The sequence below is a fragment of the Lepisma saccharinum genome, chromosome 1, assembly GCF_977018435.1.
Source record: "Lepisma saccharinum chromosome 1, izLepSacc3.1, whole genome shotgun sequence".
Classification (NCBI taxonomy): domain Eukaryota; kingdom Metazoa; phylum Arthropoda; class Insecta; order Zygentoma; family Lepismatidae; genus Lepisma; species Lepisma saccharinum.
The window spans coordinates 116,934,731-116,962,502 of record NC_139229.1 but is presented as its reverse complement, the minus strand read 5'-3'; the positions used below and the strand labels follow the sequence as shown (position 1 = coordinate 116,962,502).

Here is a 27,772-nt window from a genome sequence, read left to right as displayed (position 1 = left end):
AAAAATCGAAGTTATTTTCGTGTAAAAAGCATAATGGCACCTTGGAATAGGTTCCGCAATACACAGTTGGTAAGTACGAACCATTTGAAACTGAAAATATGCGTTAGAAATGTGTCTCCGATATAACAGACATTTACCACAGTAGTTTCAAGGGTGAAAATAAACCTTCTTTAAGTTTCCTAGTATCGATTTTTGAGATAATACACTAGATATATATACTGCACAAAACTTGAAACCTAACTTACGGTGAATGTAAATCTAGTTATATCTAACTTACTATCCATCAATGTTCATTTGTTTTTTCAAGAAGAAAATTAAGGAAATATATGGTATCTTCACCTGACAGATTCAGCCCATAATTTTCTACGCTATATTGTTAGAATCTCTTATTGTGCACCGAGTAATTTTTAAACAACATGAGCCATACTCTTAGTTTTCTTCTCGTAGTCAACTCCCCTAACAAAATTTATTTTCCGTAAGGTATGTACTGTTGATACGAGTCATATTTTACGTGACGTCACTACTTGAAAAATATGATATTAAGGTATAATTTTCAACGTCTGTTTCCAAGTTCAATTTCAGGTATGGCTAGCACGACAGTATTACATGTCTAAAACATTTCATTAAAATAACCATGATGTATCGAGTTTTGAGTACTAATTAAGTAAGTTATACATGACTGTTTATGTTATCTCTGGACTAAATCTTCTTATATAGATGTCACTCTTGTCCGATGCATGTTTTGTAACTAGGAATTTAATCATATGTGATGGTGATTATCTCGAGGATAATAAAAAAGTTTTCGAAGGCACTAAAAACTCTCAACTAAGCACCGAAAGATGAAAAGTGCAAGTTATTTTAATTGTTATTATTTTCTTGGACACCATGTGTCGCCTCAGTCGAATATGACCGTATACATTTTTAATCTAGCATTGCAACATCTGCGCTTACATTAATCAGTGCGATTCATAAAAATCGGAACATATGCAGGAGATTTGTTGTTATTTTAGATATCAAGATTAACTATTTTCCAATTTCGTTTGCAATCAAAAAATATTTAAAGAAGGTATGTCAATTTCAAATGTAATTATTGTATGTAGAAGTTGTAAAAGCCATGATGGAAAAATGGCGGATTTGTAACCCCTGGACGGAAACAAACGTTGCTAGGGAGTATGAAACGGATATGTTCACCCTTTGAAAAAGGCTAAGCGAGCGTCTCCTGCTCTCGCCGATGTGGTTCGCTTATATGAAAAGTTTTCAACGTAATGTTCTGTGAGTATAGTCTGTAATATGTTACAAATATTGTCTATTTTCTTAATAATAAACTAAGTAAGTAATATCAGTTTCAAGATAGTTAGTTGGATGTTTTGTATAAACGAATTTATTAGCGACACTAAATTGAAAAATAATTGTTTTCCGTCATTCCCCACGAATTCCTACCTCTCCTCTGTAATAAATTCTGAAGTTCATATTTTGAAATTCTAAAAGTCTAGCATTATTCACTTACAGTAGTTTTCGGGGTGAAAATAAACTTTCTTTCAGTTCCCTAGCAACGTCCGTTTCCATGGTGAACAACAAGCACCGCAAACTCTCTAAGTAATTGTATGCTAATATACCTCTAAACATTTAATTAAAACAACCCCGATGTAGATATTTTCGTATTGAGTTTACCAATATATACGTATGTAATAGTGTCTGGGTATCCACCAAGGGTCTCCAACTTGGATATCAGACTCTTCGTCCACTGGACCACGGCTGGACTTAAATTATATTTTTTCGTTAAACATAGGTTGTTTCTTTGTGAGTTCCAACCAACTTTTGCTTGTGGTTGTACAATGTACAGTTTCCTAATATTTCTGTAATTGGTTAGCAGAGATGTCAGGTAATGGTATAAATCAAGAGACAATGCACGATGTGAGGTTGTTTTCAAGGATTGGATGCAAGTTGTGAGAATTTCAGCGTGTTCTTCAATAAGTACCTTACAACGGCAATTTATTCCCGACCATATTATTTGCAGTATCTTTTACGTAACGGTGCCAAAGCTGGAAACTGTATAAATTAGATGGAACGGACTCGTATTAAGGGTGCAGGTATATGTCCACGAGAAATATGGAAGTGTACCATATTTTGTATCTGACTTATATTACGCCACTTTTCATTCTCGTCCGGCTGATGGCTACAACAAGGCTGATGGTTTGATGAAGAAACCCTAGAAAAGGAACAACAGATCGGGATTCGAATCAGGAACCTTTAGTAGGAAGAATCTTCAAATGAAGACTGCGAAGGTTCACTTCTTGTTTTCTTATCCACTACTTTCCAATTCTTTGTCTCTTCCTAAAATATCTAAACCCATAATGAAACAATCAGGATAACATTGCAGAACTTAAAATGCCTATGCATTCGTTTATGCAGACAAGGCAGGTAATGCCAACAATGCACGATGCGAGTTTTTTTCAGGATAGTGTGTAAGTTGTAGGTATCTTGAGTCTCTCTTCCAAGAAGTCTCTAACAACTACAATTTCCTCCTAAGTAAAGAAAGTAGGCCACCTTAACCAGTACTGACTGACTAATCCATTACACGAATTTGTCATTAGAGAAGAATTAGTCAAAGCTGGTTCACATTGGAGCAGATTTTTACGTATCAAAGACCTCTATTTAGTAGCACACTGCACTTCACATACGTGACCGTTGGGAGGGAGCGGGGGACGATTCTCCCTGGAAATTGACATCGTTAGTTTCAATTTACAAAAATAGCAAAAAGCTTGTTATTTTTATTGTTTAATCCAAATAATAAATTGTTTCAGAGTTTTCAAAATTTTTAAAAAATAGACTTTCGCTGAGAGGTTCCACAATAAAAGCTTTATGACTAAAATTTCCTCCTAACTTTTAAAGCTTTACGTGAACAGAATATAATTACCAGGCATGCATTTATTGTATGAAGTCTAAGAAAATAAGGAAGAACAGTTGTGCTGGATATTAACTTATGTGGTGTGGATGGAGTAGAAAAGTCTCCCAGTCTAAAAAATAATAATTTGGAATACAATTGGTTTATTTTTATTAGTTTATAATAATCATTATTTAGAAATAATAACCCTAACAATGATAATACTAATTATTATTGTTTTTATTTCTACTATTCAAGTTTTATTATTGTAAACATTTTTCTCACAACTTACATCCTAATTAATGGCCTGCCCCCCTCAAAAATTTCTGGCGACGCCAATGTTCACATACTACTCACAGTCACAAGGTAGAAGTCTCCTTCGTTCCGCTTCCCAACATTACATGAGCTACAACTGCAAGCACACCACTAGGAGCAGACGTAGACACAATAAGCCAAAGAAGAAGAAGAAAGAGCTGCTCTTTTTTTCTGAATAATATGTAATTTCGGATTTAAAACTTCTAGGACCAACTTTTCAGCGAGATCCCTTTCAAATGCCACTCAAAACAAGCCATAGCACAGCATACGCAGCAAGATCGGAATTATCCTTTGATTCGGCTGTTGACATTTTTATGTTACTCGCAAAGCTTGCTCACATCGTCAACAGTAGTGGAGAATCCTCCGTTGCCATGGCAGCGAGGTTGAGTCCATGGGATAATCAAGAGCCGTCGTCCCTCAGCGTTTATATACATGTTGCTTCGGAGCCGCAGGATTGAGTTGCTGTTTTAAGTCCACTTTATGCACAGTAAGGCTAATCGGGACTAGACCTACAGTTTTTAAAGTGGGATCCGAACCACTTGTGCCTCCACCGGGTATCGAACCCGGGACCCCTTGATTACAAGGCAATGACGCTACCACTGCGCCATGGGGGAGGCCCAGGAGCCGCAGGAAATCCATTGAAAACATTATAATGACATTTCAATGTTCGCTCCACAATGGGTGGCGAGTGGAGAGGAGGGAGGGAGTTCTAATATATCGGTGTGCTTATTTAACAACGCGCTATTATGATTTTGGTTCTGAATGCTGACACAACGGCTATCAAAAATACTCACATCGTTGGAGATCTTGTTGTTTAGCTTATATTTATATGAATAGGTACACTCAGAGAACTAAATGCATCATATAGATTGATGCACTAAAGTGTGTTTTATGGCTTCTTCAAAGAATCAGATTCACATTTGATGCATTTGGGTGCATTTTTGTATGTAGTGAAAGAAACACCAAAGTGCATCATTTGATTCAATTTAGGATTTCTTTCAGTCGAGATGCACTTCAATGAATCAGTTGGTGCGTTTTGATGCACCTTGATGAGTTTTGATGCACCAGAATGCATCAACATCAACTGATGCATTGAAGTGCATCTCGACTGAAAGAAATTCTCACTTGATGTGTTTTGGTGTTTCTTTCACGACATACAAAAATGCACCCAAATGCATGAAATGTGAATCTGATTCTTTGAAGAAGCCATAAAACACACTTTGGTGCACCAGTCGATGCATTCTGGTGCATCAATCTATATGATGCATTTAGTTTTCTGTGTGTACATGGCCATTTAATTGCTTTGAGATTGGACGAGAGTACTGTAGAGCAAGATTCCAGGTGATTAGCCCGGATTAGTTGAAGCTAATCCCTTATAGCACTTATAGATGTGTAATTATCATGCAGTGAATGCAAACTCCTGACAAAACATTCTACTGGCAACACTCACTTTAATTTTCTAAAACTCCTTCTTAATTTCTCCTACCTTCCTTACAAAAATACATTATTTCCTATCTTACTAGTATACCGTTCAATATATTGTATGCCACCTCAGTGACCGAGGACGTAGATTCATGATCTCACAACTTGAGGTTCGAGTCCTGGACTGGGCTTCATCTGTCCAATCTAATCATCATTAATCCTCATCGTCGTGATTAGTCAAAAATGGAAAGAAAACGATGTACATAATACTTTTCTGAATGTTGGTGAAAACGGTTCTACATATTAATTTTACAGGTCGAAAACCCTATAAGTTATCTCAGTGTAAGTTGAACCGCATAAGCCCCCTCTTCCCCTTTCTTAAAAAAATAGAGAGAAGGATAAGTGCACCAATAGTACAGAATTCTAGGGTGCGCTGTGGAGTGGTTGGTTAGCGCAGTAAAGTCACAGGGTGTCGTGGGTTCGATACTCACCACAGGTAAAAACGAGATTGCACAACTGAAGACGAGAGATGATGTGCTCTCTCTTAACGTAGTGTTAGAATAAGTATAGTTAAAAGAACTAGACAATGGATAATGTTCAATTAAGATTGCCTGCTAGAAACTGCAAAATCAGAAATTTGAATCAAATCCTTGCACAAGAAAACGATGGTTTAAACGTAAAAATTCCCCAACAGGTTAATTCAATTTAAATATCCTTTCTACATTTGTAAATGGAGGGAATGACTTTATATGTGGCGCAAATTGTAAGAACAATTCGTGATAAGTGAAAATTCAGAAGAACCCGTGGTCAATGCTCGGAAAGATATATTGCAAACCTCTGAATGATAGCGACAAGGATTCTTTATTAGCAATTTTAATTCAACTTTATCAATTGCCTACATCTTACACTTATTATTCTAACACTGCGTTTGGAGAGAGCATCTTTCCTCCTGTCTTCAAGTGGGCAATTCCTTTTTGCCTGTGGTGAGAAACGAATCCACGACACGCCTATGATTTTACTAGAAATCCGGTGCGCTAACTAACTGTCCTACGGTGCCTGTGGAGATACATACATACATGCATACACTCCCACACACATTATATATACAGGGTGTTTCTAAAGGTCGTTTACAACGCTTGGGAGGTGATTCCTCACACGAAAACAAGCTAAAAGTCTAAGTTCCATTTCTACGACTGAGGCTTCGTTTCCGAGATAGGAGCCTCGCAAAAGGTGACAAAGTGAACGTCACACCTGACTTGGACGAATACTATAACAGTTAGAGAGGCGGTTCCAAGGGAATCATAAAGGAATCGTATGTGCTCAGTTCGGAAGTCACTATGAAAAGTTCACTGCACGCATGCGCAATGGAGTCCTCAAAGGAATTGGGGATTTCCAGCAAGAACAATACATGGAAAGGGTATGTAACGCAGCAAGAAGGACCGTGACAATGAGAAATGCGTTAAAGACAACACATCCCGACCTCAAACATCAAAACATGAGCACCGAACACAAAATCCGAAAAGTTGAGCACGGTTGCATACCCCAGTTACACGCGAGGAATGAACGAATCATGTCATGTGGCATACGAGAGACACATTACTCCACCAGGAGGAGGGAAAGAAAAACACATTATCAGGTGATTGCGACAACGTGTATTTTTACACGCGACAACTACGTAATATCCCCCCCCCCCACACACACACAACAAACAACAAATGCTACAATATCTTACGCACAGACAGTGCGTGTCACTGTACACCAACTGAAGATGTCACTTTCACCACACAAAGGGGGTGGGGAGCAATACCAAGAGTGTTCTCACTGAGATTTGCCGAGGGCAATAATCACAGACGGTTTTCAAAATGTCTGCCATTCACTTCTACGCAGAGATGACAGCGACATTTCAAGGATTGTCGAGTACGAGCAAACAAGCCAGATGTATCTGCTACCGTCGCGGCGGCGACGTTGATGCGACAACGAGGTCCTCAGCTGATGTGACAGGTGTGTCGTATACGAGGGTTTTCATTTCTCCCCAGAAGAAAAAATCGAGAGGGTTGAGATCTGGCGACCTCGGTGACCAAGGCACAGGCTCATCCCTACCAATGAACCTATTGCGAAACACGTCATGCAGGAAATGTCGTACATTACAATCGATATGAGCTGGTGCACCATCGTGTTGGTACCACATTTCTTGCCGCAGTGCCAAAGGTACGGTCTCCAACAGTTCAGGCAGAACGTTACTAAGAAATGCATGATACGTGCGACCATTCAGGCGTACAGGGAGAATGTATGGTCCAATTAAATGATCATGTACTATCCCGCACAACACATTCACTGAAAACCTGTGCTGGTGATGGGCCACAAAAAATGCATGTGGGTTGTCAAAGTCCCATACATGACTGTTTCTACTATTGAAGACATCAATCCTGGTGAAAATGGCTTCATCTGTCCACAATACGTTTGCCCCGAAGTGAGGGTTTGTGTCCAGATGAATGCAACAACCATTGGCAAAACTCCATACGAGGGCGAAAGTCACGAGGTAACAGTTCTTGTACTTTCTGCAGTTGAAAAGGGTGCATTCCTTCCTCTGACAACACTCGCCAAACATTCACATGAGACGTGTTTCGTGCCCGAGCGAGCACGCGCGTACTAGTTCCAGGATGTTCTGCGACCGCTGTTAACACATCTTCTGCAAACTGATGTGTGCGTACACTTCGGGGTCTTCCAACTTCTTGCCGCGGTGGTAACACTGACCCTGTTTCACGCAGTCGATTGTCCACTACCTGAAAGAAGGTGTGAGACGGTAAAGGTCTATGTGGAAAGCGTTCTCCATAAAGACGCCTTGCCTCGCGGCTATTACCACGTGCCTCCCCATACATGAGATGCATGTCTGCTAGCTGCTGGGTCGTATACGCAGCCATCTGTGTAATAGGGAGCTGGAACTGCAAAGTATTGTTTTTGTTTAACACTGGCACACTGCACAAATTGGCCGTATCACCGTACGAACACCACATACCAATTGTTGCGATACTTGACTTGTCCACTCCACCACGTCAACTTCTTTCAATACAACATACTAGTACTCTTCAATGCGTATGACAACCTAGAGCGAACTGCTGATCATATCCCAGCACCTGCAAACGACTGGAACGACTGCCGGAGAGAACCAACCCTTCGAGCTCCTCTCGCGGGAACAGCAGTCATGAAGGTCAAACGTAGACTACGAGATCCAGACTTGCCTGTGCAGCGCTTCCAAAACTGGTCTCTTTTACGTCACAATGATCGCCTGCGAACACTTTTGGTATTGCTCCCCACCCCCTTTGTGTGGTGAAAATGACATCTTCAGTTGGTGTACAGTGACACGCACTGTCTGTGCATAAGACATTGTAGCATTTGTTGTTTGTTGTGTGTGTGTGTCGGGAGGGGGGATATTACGTAGTTGTCGCGTGTAAAAATACACGTTGTCGCAATCACCTGATAATGTGTTTTTCTTTCCCTCCTCCTGGTGGAGTAATGTGTCTCTCGTATGCCACATGACATGATTCGTTCATTCCTCGCGTGTAACTGGGGTATGCAACCGTGCTCAACTTTTCGGATTTTGTGTTCGGTGCTCATGTTTTGATGTTTGAGGTCGGGATGTGTTGTCTTTAACGCATTTCTCATTGTCACGGTCCTTCTTGCTGCGTTACATACCCTTTCCATGTATTGTTCTTGCTGGAAATCCCCAATTCCTTTGAGGACTCCATTGCGCATGCGTGCAGTGAACTTTTCATAGTGACTTCCGGACTGAGCACATACGATTCCTTTATGATTCCCTTGGAACCGCCTCTCTATCTGTGATAGTATTCGTCCCAGTTAGGTGTGACGTTCACTTTGTCACCTTTTGCGAGGCTCCTATCTCGGAAACGAAGCCTCAGTCGTAAAAATGGAACTTAGACTTTTTGCTTGTTTTCGTGTGAGGAATCACCTCCCAAGCGTTGTAAACGACCTTTAGAAACACCCTGTATATATGTGTGTGTGTGTGTATGTATATATATATATTCACGATATGAGAGATGTTTCGAATTGTGGATTTTCTTGATACCCACACAATTCCTTTCGATTCTTTTCTGATTCATTTCTATAGAAAAATTGCAGCCATCGGAGAGAGATTTATGTTAGCACGAAGGATTGGGAACACCTGTCAGATAGGGAGAAATATCAGCGAGAGATATGCTCTAAATCTCGCTGGATTTGCACCAAATTTTTTCGACTCCCATCCCGAACAGGATCAGGTGCTACGTGACCTAGTAATGGGTTTCCGAAACCTTAGCTTCTTGAATGATCGTAGTGGCAATATCCTTGGAGAGTAACTTTGATTTCTTATTGATGTTTGCTCCTCTGGATCGTTGACCTTTCACGTCCTACACCTTCGGTCTTTTGCACCTGATTGTCCTAGGTTCGAATTTTTGGAGAGACATTCATACTGCTCTACATTTATACCTTTAAATCTATGAGTGTGGAGACGTAAAAAGATAAAATATCAAATTAAATAAGAGTATTTGAAACTAACGATTATGAATCTCATTAATTTACTTAGAATCGCTAAGTCAAAATAGAGCATGAATACTTGATAATAAATATTCACTGTGGAAAGGGCAATTCAGGAGTAACAATAGATATATGATAATGAATTTATTTTTTCGGTATTCCTCAAGGCGACAAAATATGTGATTAGGTAAACAGCACGCAATTACTAAGTACTAATCATTATACAGGATACAGACGTAACATAATACACAAAGAACTTAGATATTACTGCACCATAATCCTTTCTTATTAATAATTACTATATCTAACAAACAAACAACAAATAGAGTGAAATTATTTTGGGGGACACTTAAAGCTATATAGAATTTTCATAATGGAAATATGATAGAACAACAATATGCAATAGGCATATAGGGAGAGTTTAAAGTATGGCATAGAAGAAACATATAACCAGGACATAAAGGTGTGACGTACCCAAGTAGACAAGCGAAGAAGGTAGTATTGACAGAAGCTTGGTTGCAGGGAAAGAAGTGTCCAAAACATTGCTTTGCTTTATGTTGCACAAGAAGTGTATGTGCTAGAAATGTTTTCATTGTTTAGAGATTCCATACTTACACAATACAATTACTAGAGAAGTTAAACAAGAAGAGATAGATGAAAGCGAAACTTAATTAAGATAATATTTAACTCTTACACAACTACAGAAGTTCAGATCCGTAGAGGGTTTTTGACTACACAAGACTTCACGAATGAAAACTTTCAAGGGCACTTGCAACAGAACAGTGACGTCACTTCAATTGATTTGTTCAATGCCATTGCAAGCTCTCATTCAATAATTCAAGACATCCTATTATCTCCCCCTCCCCGCCAATGCTTCTTAATTTTTGAAGCAACTTCCATTTCAGTTCAACCTTTGTGCATACGCCCCCACATTTCAGCGGACATGGTCTTATTCTTCTGTACTATTATTAGAATACTCCAGGGTGCCTGGAGTGGAAAACGGGGTTGATTTCTTCCACAACAAAAAAATGTACATTCAGCTCCAGGGTTGGTTGAAAGGTTTATTTCCTAAGCTCCCCTCGTAGCTGATATCTTTTAATTACCTTCGGAAAGTTGCAAGAAGAAAAATCCAGGGTGTTCTTTCAATTGCGAGGTGCAGTTAAAGGGAGGCGAATCTTTCTGGAAAACTGCTTTATTTCCCGAAGTTCCGAGTCAATTTCCTCTATTTTCCTTGTTCCAACGGCTTTTGAATCGCTATTCGCCCGAGGTGCGAGCTCCAAGTTTCTCGCGAGCTTTGAAGAAGAGGAAGAAGGTTCAACGTTTGATGTTAGCTCGAGTGTGTTGCTCTCTCTCTCTCAGGTCGTTTGCTGCTCTTTTGTGTATTTTCGAATCTCTGTTTCTTAGGATATTTTAACCCCAAGGGGAGATAGCTTTGTACGAATTGAGAGAAGTGTAAACGTTTATGTCATAGCGACAACATAGCATAACACGAATCCGTTGCTCAAGAGGTGAATTTCATGTGCGTCACTCCACGAGTGGGTGGACCGATTCCATTAGTGTCAGAGAAGCACCACGCCAGATATAAATGATTTCTTTTTTATGGGTTTCTTACGAGTTTTGGGGACACCTGTACTTCAGATGTCGAACTAAAGTGTTGCTTGATTTCTTTATTGGCCTTTCATTTATTTAGGTGACTTTTTGGCCAGTATGTTTCACTGCTTAGTTTTTCCTTCTTGCATTCTTCTTTTTTCTTTTCTTTATATTCTTAATCTTAAAGACATTGCGAATTTAAAGATGTACGATATTTCGATATATCAATATCGAGACGATACTTTAAAATATCGTTCCATCAATATTGTCAAAATATCGACATCCACATATCAATATAGATGATACCGACGTCGATATCGATATTATCGATATTTAAACATCAAACTGAAACATATTTAGTTATATCGAGACAACAACAGCATTTTGTTAATAAACGTCTCGTCCTTGACGTCTTGTTTTGACGCTACGAACCCTCGGAAAAACTGAATTCTATCCTAAATATATTTGTGCAACCGCGCAGCATATACTCACAATAATCACTATTGTATTGACTGAAATTACCAAGAACAAAATATTTGACTCTCCTATAAAAAATATGGTATGTGTGAAGAAGTCTCATAGTGAACTAAAGTTGGTTTAGGTGAATTTTTCAAATTACGCAACCAAAGTCCGGAACGAATCTGAGAATCTCCAACACTAACGTAAGTCTCGGTCTCATCTCGATTTTGCAGAGGTAGGCCTCGACAAGTCTCGAAGAAACTGGTTTATCGTCTCGTTTTTATTCGTTTTTGTCTAGTTTCGAATTCGAGACATTTCGTATCGGATAGATCTCGAATTTCAAAACGAGACCGAGACAAAAACGAGATATAATTCTCCTTGTTTCACATCTCCAAGCCCCCCCCCTCTTTGTGGTTAGTACCCCATTTTAAACTGTAGGTCCAATCTTGATTAGCCTATCTGTGCTATCTGAAGAGCTAAAACTTGGATTTTCTGTAGAGTTTAATGATTAGCAAGTACTATAACCATGATGGATATATTGATCGTATAACTATCTCTTTTTGCCGACATGGTGGAGTGGTTAGTACAGCTCGCTATGACGTCAGGAATCCCAGGTCCGAATCTCGGCCTAGACATGGGCGTTCTTTGTGAATGTCCTTCAATTTGATCATATCATCACTCATCCTTAACGTCGCGATTAGCCAAAAGTGGCAGAAAAGCGACGTAAACCAACATAATTAACCAAATCAACCAATTAACTCTTGTTATCTGCAGTTCATCACAAATATTGAAACGATCATGAACTGAGAAATAAAGCTTTTTCCAACGTTCTTAAATATACGTATATCCTTACTGATTATGCAACATGCCAAAGCCTTGAGTGTTTTTGTTGCATACATCTAAGGATACAATAGATGATTCAAAGACACAAGTTCGCATTTCTGCATTGTTTTCAGAGAGAATTCGAATTCGACTCTTTCTCGTGAGTGTACACAAAACAAGGTTATAGAACTGAACACAGAGAGAACCGCGCGTCTTGAGAGAAGAAGGTGAGAGGTGAGAGGTGGAATGCGACTCCCAGAGAGCCGTTGAACGTAAGCGTAGATGGCAAAGTTGTGTAACCTACCTTTGGGGATTCTTTAGCAAAAACATCCCAGCGGAAGAATATGTAGATGGAAGGGCGCAGACCTTTCCTCGTAATCCGAGAGAAATTGAAACGGAAGGGTCATCTTACAACCGGACTCTGCCTTCATGGAATTCGATTCCCCCAAAAAGATGCAGACGTTCACTCGTTCTTTGTTTTGATATTAACTTCACGGGTTTCCAGCACTTCTGCCCAAGATGTCTACGTGGTACGGCCATAATATAACTGGAATGGAGAAACGGTGTAAGTTGCCTCAGTAAAGAATGTGTTGTTCCTGATATGTTTTAAAGTTATTTGCACTTTGGATTCTTTGGTCCAGCTTTGCTTTTTAAGAAATTTAACGTCAATGACTCGAAAAGATGATAAATTATGACTGACACAGGCTCTTTATAAAGCATGCGTGAGAGTGAGAAGAGGGGTGGGGATGTAATGTTAAGAATAGCGAGGAATAAAGATTGACACACACACACACACACACACACACACACCTACACACACACACAGTTTTCCTAGTACTTGTGGGTGAAATATAAGCTTCGGTCCAGGCATACTCCAAGGTACCTGCCCTTGTTGCTGTGGAGTATCAGCCTATTGAAAAGTAGATGATCCATGTTCAGGCCATGTTCTGGTTGTTGTTGGACTCTTTTTCTCCGCATTGACTTTTATTCTCCATCTCTAACATCAGACCTCAAAGTGAAACAGCTGCCTTTGGACATGGAAATAGCATATTTTTTAGATGCTTTCGCGCGGAGAAAAACGCTGACTCGTCTTTGTAAAGTGGTTGCAGACAACTATTTCATTTTCTCAAGGTATATCCAATTCATACAGTGAATACAGGATTGGCGCTAAATAGGAACCTTTTGGAACACAAGCGGTGATGGAGGGTGCAGTAGGAAGTCGGTTCAAAGTTACGCAGACGCAGAAAGTTCGGCCGTGGAGGAAAGAGTCCAGTACTCTTAACAATGTGTAAAAAATGTAGCCTATTTGTATAACAGGCTCTCGGTCCAAATTTTATCTTTGTTTATTTAAAGTTTTGGTTGTAAGTCCACTTTATGCACAGGAATGCTAATCCAGACGGGAGCTACAGTTTAAAGTGGGACCGGGACCTCTTGTGCCTCCACCGGGTATCGAACCCGGGACCGGAAACCCTTGATTACGAGCCGACGACGTTATCATTACGTTCAGGGAAATTATCACAACCCTCCTGGTAGTCCCACTCTCCGCTGATATCGAGCGAGGTCAAATAGATAAAACATTAAAAATATATTAAAATATATACAAAATATATGCTTATATTAAAACATGTAACGAAATCTCGGTACACTATTTAACCTAAAATACGCCCTATAAATGTAGGAAATGGTGTACATGTACGATGATCTTGGAGCCTTCATTACCTTATTACCTCATTACCTTAGGGAGCTTGCTAATCGTTTCCTGTTGCCAGGATAATAGAATCAAGGCTAGATGCACTGCTTGGTTGATTAAAGGTACATCAACGAGCCATATAATTCGATTATAGTACTGTTTACCTCACGTTCAAAATATGCAGGTGTTTTTCTTCCAGACATTTTGATAGAACTATACTGATCTGCCGCAGGAATGATAAAATGTTTTGTTATGTTATGTTATGTATTCGTTGCACACGGTCACTCACAAGTTCGATTTCCAACGGAGAGTGCAAATTGTATGTTGACCTAGCGACTTCAATGTGAAGATACCTTGGGTTTATAAGCAGTAATAGGGGCAGTAAAGTGTTGGCGACTTTAAGCCTAGAGTGTGAATAGGCCCCTCTAATATTTTCTGTAAATGTTTTTGTAGAGTCTGGAAATGTAATATTATTAGAAATAGAAATTCATGGATTTCCCTATATAAAGGATGGGGCACGGGAACCAGACGAATTTGAAAAAGTCACTACAAAATTATTTTTTGCTGGAAAAAAAAATATTTACAGAAATATATAGTGAAGATCATAGCATTTTATGATAGACATTCAAATGTTCCGTTACTAGCAGTTTTGTTTTGTTTTGGAATGCTTACACGTTATGAGGAGAATGAAGACATGGTGTTGTTGATGAGTGATGAAGCTCACTTCCACCTAAATGGTTCTGCAAATAAACAGAACTGTCGCTACTGGCTGTGGAAAATCCCCGACAACTCCATCAGAAACCCTTCCAGAGCCCAAAACTGACCGTGTAGTGCGCTGTAGGAACTCGACAGAGACATGCTGCAGAAAGTGGAGGCCAATTTCCATGATCGACTTCAAAGTTGCATACGCAAAAATGGACGCCATTTGGCCGATGCAATTTCTCGCATATGAATAGCATAACATGCTATGATCATCACTATATATTTCTGTAAATATTTTTTTTTCCAGCAAAAATTAACTTTGTAGTGACTTTTTCAAATTCGTCGGGTTCCCGTGCCCCACCCTGTACAATTACTGCCAGATGTAAAAGTTTTGCAACAATTCGCGTGCCCCACACGCGGGAGACTCGGGTTCGATTCCCGAGGTAGGTGATCTAAGGTCGGAATTTTTCCGGCCTTGTCTCAGCATAAAACGGCTCTGGGGTTGACCCAGCCTCAAATCAATGGGTACCTGGGGCAACGCTGGATGGTAAAATTGGCCGGAGCGTGGTGCTGATCACATCATCTCCAAAATGGCCGAATTATTTTTTCAACACGTTCAGTTTCACATTAATAATGGAAAACAAGCACACAAACTATTTTTGAAAGACAGAAAATGCTTGATAAATGCATTCCAAATATAATTCTTACATTAACATGTATAACTTTCATGCACGATATATGTTTCACATTATTCAACATGGAGCGACGTGGACACTAAATTGTGTACGTATTCAGTTTCTTTAATACATGTACTATGTACAACATATATTATTTAAATATATTACACAACCAATTCATCCATCTCACAATAAACCAACAGCAAAAATTACATAAATTGTCTCCCAAATGTGCACGCTTCCTTTCCTCCAAACAATTGTCCATGCATTTAAAACAAAATCAATTAAGGCAAGTCTTATTTCTCTGTCTTGTAATTTAAAATACATTACAGAAAACAATGAATGAAATATTAGCGAAGCGAGGAAGAAAATTTTTGGATCAATTTTTTTTTACAGGCTTTAATCAATATTGATTTAATAGGACGCAAATAATTTCACGGGACGCCATTGCATTCTCACTTTTACAATTTTGTACCTCTCCGATGGTGTAGTGGTAACATCGTCAACTTGTGATCAAGGGATCCCTGGTTCAATACCCGCTGGAGGCACATGGCGCAGTGGTTCGGATCCAACATTAAACTGTAGATCCAGTCCCGATTATCCTTTCTTTTCGTAAAGTGAACTTACAACACAAATCAATCAATCAATTTTACAGCTTATTTACAACTTATATTCCCAGCGCCAAGACCAAGATGATTGCCAGCGTAGCGAGCAAGGAAATTTTACGAAAAGTATTTTTATTTGAATAAAATTTGAAGTTGTGGGCGGTAATTGCCCCCTACAGGCACACTTGGCCGTAAATGTTTGTCCCCCCTAGTACTCATTTCCGTCAAAGGTTAGGGGGACAAGGCCTCCCCTGTGGTTGCGCCACTGCTTACTTCCACATCCCCTAAATGTGCCTATGTGACACGGTGCTATATGCATGGTGAACTTTTTTTATTATTTTTAAGTAGTTTTCTGCCTTTTTACAATAATTGCGACGACGAAGATGAATAGTGATTAGACGAAATTGAAGAAGAGGCTCAGAAACAAATACCAATGCACAGATCGAGACTCAAAATCAAAGCCTTCAGTGACGAGATCAGTCCAAAGCAACTAATTTGCAAATGTACAGCTATACAAGGTATACTGTTCAAATTATTAGCAAAGTAAAGCATTTTAACAATAAATGTTGAGTTATTGTAAACTCCTGAGATGGACAGGTACCTTACTTAACTAGAATACTGCCTCTTACCCCACCCCCCTTTCTCACCCATTGATAATTTTCACATATAAGGATTCTATGCAACAGTTACATCTTGAAGGTCCCCAGAAGCATACGAGATCAACTTATAGTCTAATCACTGTCATATAAGTAATTCATACCCATTATAATTCTTGAAAGCATAATTACTTTTTCAAATAATTTAAAAATTGTAACAATCATTTGTTAGTCACCTACTTAGACAAATATTAGATTACCGGTACTTTTCTTGACTATTGCAAATAAACATTTTGTTCTTGCGCTGAATTAAGATGTTCTCGCTTCATATCATTTTCTGTACATCAGAAGAGCAAAGAAGCAAAGCAAGGGTAAATAGTGAGGGATCCCTTAGGGTTGTAGAAACGAGGCCCTGCAACACATGAAGACAAAAGAGCTGTTTTATCCCCTTAACAATCAGAAACATAATAGGTGCTTTCGCAGGGATCGGAACACAGGCGCATGAGGCTGATTTATCTACCATCCCCATGTAACGTCCTGCAACAGTCCGATATCTACTTGATGCTCTGTTTCCCGTGATTTCATGGGGTTAATGATCGATAGTTGGCTATAATCCGTTCGCAAGTTCGAGACATTTGTCCAGCTGGAAACTGCTGGTAGATTATCTGTCATATACAATAGAGTCCCGATAAAATGTATAAAAAAACTAAATTAAAAAATGGTGATATACGGAATAACCTAGGGAAAATAGGAAGAGGTGAAATAAAAAAACTATAACAAAAAACTACAGTATGTTTTTTGATTGATTGATTTAGTTTATTTTACTTCGCGTTTTGTGCCTCTTGGCTAATTTGCGAAGATGGGGATGAGTGATGAAATGATGAAATTGATGAATGGACAGTCACAAACAACCAAGCCCGACCGGGATTCGAACGCGGGACCCTTGGAACTACAGTATGTGAAAAATGGGATGTAGTATTATTATGAATATTGTACTTACATTCCTCAGTACAGTAGTAACAATGTTAAAGTCATTACATTGTCTTCCCGTTCACAAACACTTTTATCTAAGTGCTTATGAGAAGATAACTTGGATCTTTTGGCCTCGGTTTACACGGAATATCGAATTAACGAGACTCTACTGTAATTGAATTCAGACGACAAAAATGATTCGCTACGAAAAATCTATGTTTAAGCTTCTTCAGTGCTGTAATGCACTATACTATCCGGTCATTCTCAAACTTTTTAGGAGCATCAACATATTTTTCGAGCATTTTGGGGGAACAAAACCGTACTACCTACAAAGTCCAGCAGAATTAACTTGAGACAAATGGCTGCCGGCGCCGCTGCAGGAGTACCAACCTACAGCGAACGCTTGACTCTCACGCTAATCACGGGCAACCAGCTCACAACGGGAGATGGGAGATTTTAAAAATATTTACATTGTGTAACGGAAATATCACTGTATTAAGAGGATATGCTAAGAAAATTATAAGCATTATAAGTATTCTATCTTACACAATAAATGGATAAACAGTTTATTCTTTACATTTAATCCGTAATTTGAAATCACTGCCACTTCGCTTGCTTCGCCAGTCACTGCACGTGAGTCCTTTCAACAGTTGGTATCATTTCGCGCGCCCGAGCATTATTATAGAGTTTCCGTTGGCCCGTTGCAGCGGGAAGTCCCCCGCTGTAGCCAATTCGAGCGCAGTTGTATCACTCACAGAGCGGCCATTTCTCTCAAGTTAATTCTGCCGCACTTTAGGTATAATTGGCATGAAAATATGTTTTCTCCCAAACCAAATGTTTGAGAGATTTATTTATATATTCCTAACCCTCGCTCAACCTCAATGTTTTCCATACCTACAAAGCCATAATACATGTTTATGCTCAATTTGATATTAAACTTACCGTTATATTCTCCAACTACTCAAAATCTCCAGATATAATTTACAAACCTTTTGGTATTGAGAAACATAAGTGTACAAATTTTAGTTCACATATCTGCTGCCGCCTTTCTGTTATGACGCTGAAACTAACAACATGTAGTTTGAGGGGAAGAGTGTGGAATATATATTTTGAAAGCAAAAGTGACGTCGTCAGACTAAGAAGATTTCACCCTCCAAACTTTTAAATAGACGGTGTTAAACCTTTTTTTAATGACGTTCATTTAACACATGAGTCTTTGGCCCAGATTTATTAGGGAGAATGCAATTACTTCCCCCACCTTAGGAGGAATGTTCATCAGTTACGTTTACACAAAGTCTCATCTTCGCGATTGTCCAAAAGTGGAAGAAAAGCGAAGTAAAATAAATCAAATCAATCTACCTCTATCCCTTTCTTCCTGTATTTTTGTCTTTCTCCAATTGATTGATTGATTGGTTACTTACTCTACGTCACATTTCTGTCACTTTTAGCTAATCGCGACGATGAGAATGAAAGGTGGTAAGATGAAATTGACGAGAGAACAAACACAAACATACTTTACATATAGACAGGACACAAGACCGGTCCCACAGAAGATTTTGCTTTGAGAGTCCAGGCGCTACAGCCTCGTTCGTCTGCAAAGGCAGTGCACGCTGTACTACGTGGAAGAGCGATCGACAGTTGGGTGCCTTCCGAAAATGTCTTGTCTTACGTCACTTTCTTACAATTATTTCCCCCTTTCTCTATGTCTTTCTGTATTTCTGGCTTCCTCTCTTCCTGCCCCCACCACTCTGTGTCTGCATGTGTGCGCACACACTTCTAGCTTTGCTCTCCTGTCGAAATGCCTAGTGACATTTGAACGCTCCCACACACCCCTTGCCTGTAAGGCATTTCTCACGAAGGCTCGCTGGGTGTGAAACTGACTATTTCGCGGTAAGCCACATCACACCTACTCACCCCGCAATGGCAACACCCATAGCCATGTCTCCAGTCGATAGAAATATTCACAACCCAAGATTTTCCATTGTCATGTGGTGTTTGCTTTATTTACACATATCCTGTGTGTTCACAATACCGTCTTTCTTAGTTTAATCCATATCCAAGCAGGATTTTTTAATCCTATCAGAATTTTTTTTTGATCGTCGCTTCTTTAACTACGTTACCATTTGGCAGTTTTCAGTGTTGAGATATACGGGTAGTAGAAATACACGGCCTGATATACCATCTACATAAATAAGCCTGAAAATACAACAACAACAATAATAATAATGATATATTTTTGTAATTTTCAATACTTCCTCCTGTTATTAATTTGAAGGTTACTAATTAATAAAGCACCGATAGTCTGAAATTATCATATCGATGTCGCAGCCTTTGTGAAAGAAATGACCCAGAAGGAAAGAGGGGAACATGCCCAGCCCGTTCCCCTTTCCCCAAACGGCCCTTTCTGAGAATGTAGTGTTCTAATTCTGCCACCTAGCAGTGCCACCATCTTTGGATGGTAACATGTGAACAGCTTCGTAGCTAGATATTTTAGCGCCCTAGGCAGGATTGTGGTTTGCCCCTCTCCCTTCCACCCGCACTATAAGGGACCGGTATTTTATGTGCGTTCTTGGATGTTTTCTTTTTATACCATGGTTTGTGATATTTACATCCTAAAAATTTTGTAATGAGGAAAAAAAGCAAAACTTATCAAAAAAATAATACAGATCACTATACAGGGTGTTTCATAAGTAATAGCGCAAACTGACACAGGTGAAAGTACACGATAATAGAAGCAAAAAAGTCTCAGTAAACATGGGTCTGCTAACGAGCCGTTTTCGAGATAATCGCGAATGTGTGATTACAAACCGCTACTGACTTCATTGTTTGTAAACGTCGTCCTAGTTGTTAAAATGCTAATTGCAGACCCATGTTTACTGAGACTTTTTTGCTTCTATTATCGTGTAATTTCACCTGAGTCAGTTTGCGCTATTACCTTTGAGACACCCTATATTTAAATATTCTTAAGTTGAATTTATGATTTTAAAAAGTTTAGAATATTTAAGAATATTTCAATTATGTCTTCGTGTCTGAAGAAAATCTTTAAAATCGTACTGTCCCTACTACTCTGTGAAACAGAAAATTCCATCAGTGTGTCATCACAAAAATATAAGCCTATAAGAGCCGGACCCTGTGGACGAGAGGTTGGGGTAGGTGACACTCGACCTTTAAAGGTATCGCCCAGCAAGAAAAAAAAAAGTCGACCTCAGTGGCGGAGTGGTTAGCAGAGCGCGCTACAACGCCAGGGGTTCCGGGTTCCAGTCCCGGGTAAGGCAGGGGTATTTGTGTTTGTCCAGATGATAAGAAACTGAGAAACTGTAACAATTGAAAAGTGTAAAAGTGAGAAAATGTGTGAATGGTGGAGGATACCTCCGTGTAGGGGGTATTTCCTTAAAAAAAAGTGGTTAGCACATCGCGCTGCGACGCCAAGGGTCCCGGGTTCGAATCCCGCTCGGGCTTGTTTGTTTGTGAATGTCCATTCATCATTTCCATAATTTCATCACTCATCCCCATCTTTGAAAATTAGCCAAGAGGCACAAAACACAAAGTAAAATAATCTAAATCAATCAATCAATCAATAAGCCTATAAGTAGAAGAAGAAACAAAAATGTTAATAATAATAATAATAATAATATTAAAAAGAGGAACAAATACAATGCTCAGTACGGTATATTTTCAGTAGAAAAACTTGTAATTTAAAATTATTCAACTCTGCTTGATAAAAATAACATCGTTATAAACTATGTATTACATAAATTAAGTAAAATTTAATAAATAGAATTTCTCCCAATCATATTCTGGCTTTGTTGTATTTTTAAAAAAAAGCTTTGAATGGTGTCCTCTGTTCATGGCGCCCTTGGAATCGGGCCCCACCAGCTTACCCCTCGCTACGGGCCTGCATATGAAAACATGTTTTGTAATTTAATAGTCGTGAAATCCTATATAAATAATTCTATTTCATCTTTCCAGATTACATCCTGCAATGGGTAGTTCCTGTGTCGTAGCGATCGTCTGCTTGTGCGTGGTGAGTCTGGCGCTGCCCGCCTGCTGCGAATCCCCGTTGGGGTCAGAAGACGCCTCCCGCCCCTCCAGACCGAAAGTTTTCACTTCCCCCGATGAGTTGAGGACGTACTTGGAAAAGCTGAGCAACTACTACGCAATAGCAGGACGACCTAGGTGAGATTGCGATTCACACTTTTTTTTTTAAATAACTAACTTTTTTCTTTAAGATAACTAACTTTTTTTGAGTAACAGTACCTGTAAAGTTATTTGAATCACTCTTAGTAGTTTAACAATAAAAAACAAAATTATGCTTTGATAAAAAAAATACAAATAGAATGTTAATCTTCACTTATGTATATTTGTTACAAACAAATGTTTTAATTTTTCACATTTAAACTAAAAAGTTTATTATAATTTAATGAAAATTAATGTTGATATCAGGTGATCTTCAGTGAAAAAGGCATGTGAACACCTTCGACGAGCTACAGCATATCTAGAATAAGATAACTGTAGGAGTAAGTTGTATTATTTTTTAAAGTAACGGTAAATGTAACTGAGTTACTTTTCAAGATGGTTAAATGATACTGGGTTACTTTTCACAATTATTAAGTGATTTATTGATTTGGTATATTTTAATTTATTTCTGCCACTTTTGGCTAATCGCGAAGATGAGGATGGGAGATGATATGATGAAATTGATGCAGGGACACGCATAAAGAACACCCGTGGCCAGGCCGGGATTCGAACCCGGGACTCCTGGTATCATAACGCGCTGTTCAACACATTTTCCCTTTTATTCTAATGCCTTTAGATGAGATACTCAAGGTGCTGGGACCGAGCTAGGAATTATCATTAAAGATATCGCTATCGAATAAAAGCAAACATGTTCCATTAACATGTGCAATGCCCATCCCAAGATTGGGTTGTGGTGTAAATTAACTCTCTAATTAACGATTTTTTCCCCTAATGTATCAGTGGCTACTATTAACTATGTAGCCAAGAGGTACCTTATCATTACCAATTTTAAAGTGCAGGAAAACTTTATATACTTCGTATCTGGCAATATTGATTATGCACACGTGGCACTCTGAGTTGATGGCTTGGAAAATTGAAAAATATTGATGTTACAATAGCGGGGATTTTATGATGTTCCTAACGGGCTCGGAGATATTGTTCAGATATTTCCAGAGGATTTTTAGAGGCAAGAAAGTGCACTGGAAAGCTGTTTCATAGTTGAGAACGGGGGTTGGTTGGAGAGCTTGTGCATTTCCAATTGAATCCTGGAGATGTACAGTCACAGACAACAAAAATTGTACACTTAGATCCTGAAATATTCGCTTCCCTGCAAGACGTTATATGTATTATCTAACTAGATAAGTAGATTTTAATAGCAAATTTTCGAAGGCAATTTCTACCACCGCCGTAGAGTTAGGCAACACACATAACATCTTGTAGGAAAGCGAGTATTTCAGAATTTACTGTCGGATTAAAAATTATAGATACTCAAGTTTGGACTCCAATTACAAATTAACCAGTAGACCTACATAAAAACGAGTTACGTCAAAATTTAGCTTATTCACTTCTGCGTTAATTTATGCCAATCAATTTATTTTCGAGTATTCATTGTATTTCTAATCGTCGTGAGAACAAAAAAAGGTTCGGTTTTTTTGCAAACGACCGCTCTGTTTGAAATTCTATAAATAAAAAATGGCTTCTCAGATCGTGATGAAATTTTAGTATGGTGCAGGGAGAAAGATTTTAAACACAATTCATAATTTTCAAATTTTTAAAATTTGTCATAAAACAGTTTTTCTTAATTTTTCGAAACAACATTTTCTTAGTATTGGGTAGTCCTACAAATACAATATTGGTGTTGTTTTGAAGCTCTTTGAATCTGTTTTTAAAATCCATTATCATTGCGGAGTAAAGATGTACGTGGAACGTGATAACACTGCAAGCACCGACTCTCAGTGCCAGCCCGCAGTTTGCACGGTTCAACGGACATCGCTGTGTGCCAAAATCGCAAAATTCATGTTTTTTTTAGAAAGCTTCCCTCAGATCTATCACAATAATATTTGTTAAACTTAAGATGGCTATGAAAGGTAACTGGTGTGTGTTCAGAACATGTACAAAAGGGAGGGGTCGTACGTTTGTCTGGTGCCTTCATTTCATACTTTTTTAAGCGTTGTGACTTATCGAACGCAAGCACTTGGAATGTCAACCTCTATGGCGAAGTGGTTTGTATAGCGCTTTGGGAAGCCAAAAATCCTAAGTTTCTTCATCTATTTAATCGATTCACCATTCATCCTCATCTTCGAAATTTACCTAGAGAGGATGAATACCACGTTAAATCTAAAAGCACAAGAACAAGCACATTAGACTTATTTTTGTTAATACAACAGTAGCAATGAAAGTGTATCCTTTAATTCAAATTTATGAAACCAGTTATTTAAAAAGAAACTTGAAATTATACTTTTAGGATTGTTATTTTGATCAAAGATATAATATGCAATTATCGCTTCACCTTCCTAAAAGTACGTCCTAATAGTGAAAAGGCTCATCGAGTAAAATATAATGACGTATACATTCTAGCATTGCAAGAAAAGTGCATGTCCAAAATTACGAACCTATCTTTGCCGAGGTTGGCCAACTTTTGATGATTCCATTGAATAAGAAACAATCTTCCGCGTGGGTAGTCGAGCGCTTTAAAGTCGTTACAGAATGATCCAGGTGCGAGTCACATTTTGAATTTCATGTAACGACTGTTCATCCTCATCGTCGCGACTAGCCAAAAAGTAAGAGAAATTGACTAAAAGAAAATACAACCAAAATATTTCTGTTGTTGTGTATTTTTATACTCGTTACAAAATTCATATTTTATTTCTAATGTATCAAACTAATTAAGCCGACATTAAACAAAAAATACTAATATTTCCTGTCCGTTGATAAAATATCTTTAACGTCTAATAGCAGCACTTTCACAGCTAGCTCGTGGGCAAGCTGCGTTAAGTGGTCACTTTCAGTCTCGCCACCAAAGTTCCCGGGTTGAAGTTCCGGCCTGGTTATAATGTGTTTCCTTCATCTATTTAATCTACTCATCACTCATTCTCATCGTCGTAATTAGCCAAAATATGCAGAAAAGCTAACTAAATAACTAACTCCAAAGCCTTCTCAAACCAGAAGGTTCATGGCTGCAGCAACACAGGCCTTCCATCTGTCCTATCCTGAGCAAGATCTATATAATCTTTTCCATCCCTATCGATGTCCATTAGGTCCATATCAACGTTATCCCTCCATCTTCGTCTTGGCCTTCCTACAGGTCTCTTACCATCAGGTTTCCTAACAAGAATCCTGTAAACTCTTCTATCCTCTAAAATTCGTGCCACATGACCTGCCCACCTAAGTCTTCTTGATTTAATCAATCTAATAATATCTGGACATGAATACAAATTATGTAGTTCTAAATTATGTAACTTTCTCCACTCACCTGTCTCCTCATCTCTTTTATGTCCAAATATTTTCCTAAGAATCTTATTTTCAAATACTCTCAATTTATTTTCCTCTTTCAATGTAAGGATCCAAGTTTTGCATCCATATAATATTACAGGCAAAATTACTGTTTATGCAGAAAAGCTACATAAAATAACAGAAATACGAAAAATAAGAGTAGTACTTTCACACATGTCGGGTGCAACGATCACCCCCTTCCCCTCTTACACGACCTACGACTGCAGTGATGTGCCGTAGACTATAAGTTTACTTCTACATGCGTTGTCTACGCGTAATCTACATGAAGATTACATTGGCTTATAGTTTACATAGTCTACCGTAGACAATGCAAACAACAGGAAAGATAGAAATCCGAGTGGTCTTTGAAAGAGAAAGTATTTTTTCTTCAAACATGTTGATAATCTGGGACTATATCCAACTTAAGACCATCCGACGTAATCAAAGTTATCGAATTTCCTCTAACGAGGGGAAAAGGGACTAGCGGAAGAAAAACAAACGACAGCCATAGTGAAAACTGACATTATCTTTTACACTGACGAAAGGGAAGGTTAAAAATATTTTTTGTTTTATTGCTGCTTAGGAAAGTGCATGTCTCTTTAAAGCAGATATTTCCACGTGTGAAATTGTGGAAATAGAAATAAAACAAATCTTGTCATTTTACGGACATCGAATTTTTGTGGGTATGTCGCGGCAAATTTATTTTGCAGTTCAGTTAATACCTAGTGAATTGGTTGATCGTAAATAAATACTGATGCTTGTTGCTGCTTCTAGAACGATGCGCGTGCCTTGCACGGAGAACGCCGAGCGCCATGTTGTCTACGTTGATTACGTAGATTACATAGTTTACATAGTTTACATAGTCTATATTGTCTACACGTAGAATGTAGACAACCGTTGTTTACGCGTAGACGCACATCACGAGTCACTCATTGTTATCATATTTTTCAGGTTTGGCAAGAGGACTTTACCCAAGATGGCGGACTCCTTCAGCTACCGGTATCCCCAGAGCACCAATGACGTGTACGATCTTCTCATGCAGTTCGACGAGTAGTACTCACATGATTAGCCACGCCTCACCTCGCTACAACATGTTGTTCAACTGAGTCCGTCTTCATACACTATCAGAAGTATGAAAAACATAATGACTGTACGAATAAAACTATTTGTTTTCGTCTAAATTGGCTGTCTTCTTTGTGTAACGCATGTGAAATAGGTGAGAAAATACTGCATTTAAAATGGACCGTAGAGAATATGTCAAAATATCTCAAACTAAAACTTATTTATTTATTACTTTCTGCCAATAGCTATTGAATCCTTAGTTTGATAACGAGGTCTTTTTTTTTGTACAATCTTTCAACTGCCGAAGCTTCTTTATGTTAATCAAAAACCAACGAATTTAATCTTTCATAAAATGTTCTGCACTTCCAATTTTGTTTGTGTCATTTTTTTTGTGTAAAATAATAACCAAATATTAAAACTGGATGAAATTTAATCGAGGCAACTCTCATAGGGAGAGAATTTTCAATTGTTTGTACTAATTTGTGTGTCTTCACTTCAATAATTTCCTAGTGAGAAAAGTAATATACCTTTGCACCTTTATCTCTAAGGCGGGGTGCAATCTGTCATGTATCGATAATTGTATACTTATATTGGAGATCAAATAAAATAAGCTGAAATCCTTCAACCCTTTTTTTGTCCAGATTTTTTGCTTTACAATGCCATGCTGTAGTATATCTTAACGAAAATTAGTTGTTATGTGCTCTCTATATTTAACTTGATTTCTATAGCGATTATACACTCCAAGCTTACAGGAGAAATCTGGTAAGTTGGGGAAGGAGTGAGACCACACACACATAAACCTTAAATCTTAAATCATTACCAAGCATTTATACAGTCCTAGATTTAGTTCTGCGACCTGTTAACTAGTCACTACTGGCAACCGTGTTTCGTGTTTTGAGACGTGGGCGTGTTTACAACAATTATTGTAGTTGGTATAGTGCAACTTTGTAGAAGCCTTCACAAGACTTCTGACACTATCAATGTACACACTTTAATGACTTTCAGTGTTGTACAATAAATATACACTCTTGTGGAGGTTTGCTGTGAAGTAGTTTGTTTTGCTAAGTACTATATTGAAATACACTCGCATATTGAATTTGAATTTGAATGCACAGATAGGCTAATAGGGACTAGACCTACAGTTTAAGAGGGATCCGAACCACGGTGCAATTTGCCCTCACTGGGTACTGCTATGTTGATGCATACGAACTTATTATCATATGCAAGCATTGGCTGAAATTCAAAGCTAATAATATATCTGTCACAAAAAAGAGGTAATATATTTTTGTATTTCTGTAGCTATGTGTTTGCTTAAGGTGGAATTTTCTCAGTTGGATCCTTTTCGTCCCGGATATTTAATAAACACAATTATGTGACGTCACGATAGAGAACTCCTTCACTTTCTGGATAATAATTTTAACTGTTTTATGCAATTCATTTTCCACATATACATAAATTTACGTTAAATTATCCTTAGTGGGCAGCGGCGGCGCCAGGATTAATCATCTAGGGGTGCTGAGGGGGTGCGGAATGAAATTTAGGGGGTGCAATGTTGAAAATAAAGAAAACATGAAACACGCATGCATGTTTTAGTCCCTATATAAAATATCAAGCAACTTTTAGTAGGCATCTATGATAATATGTTAACGAGACTAAACAATACTAGCGACTTGCTTCATTTCTGCCTGATTTTAGCACAACGCCATTTGGTAATTTGAAAAGAACAGTTTTTTTCAAGGGAGGTCAATGACATGCTATGGACGACTGGAGGATTATTTCCATGCAGAGGCAAGCAAGAGAAGGCATTTTTCCACGGAGAGGGGTCGAGGTATATTTTTCCCCTAATAGTGTTGCTCACTCTCTCTAAAAAAAAATCTTCAATTTGAAGTTACCATGTTCCTGTAACGCTCTTATAATAATTAACATAAATGACTGTG

General features: G+C 38.5%; 1 protein-coding gene across 2 annotated transcripts in view; it reads left to right on the top strand.

The window, feature by feature from the left end:
• The window catches only part of LOC145999911 (pro-neuropeptide Y-like), a 64,431-nt gene extending 37,984 nt beyond the window's left edge, over positions 1–26,447 (top strand). Inside the window, exons 1-3 of one of the 2 annotated variants that reach the window (XM_083137192.1) lie at positions 1,215–1,272; positions 21,234–21,440; positions 25,725–26,447. In XM_083137192.1, the coding sequence (XP_082993318.1) occupies positions 1,232–1,272; positions 21,234–21,440; positions 25,725–25,827 (351 nt within the window). In that variant the 5' untranslated portion in view covers positions 1,215–1,231 and the 3' untranslated portion in view covers positions 25,828–26,447. Of the gene's footprint in view, positions 1–1,214; positions 1,273–21,233; positions 21,441–25,724 lie in introns of those variants that run through there. The other variant, XM_083137201.1, reaches the window with a different exon arrangement.
• The last annotated feature ends 1,325 nt before the right edge of the window (positions 26,448–27,772 follow it).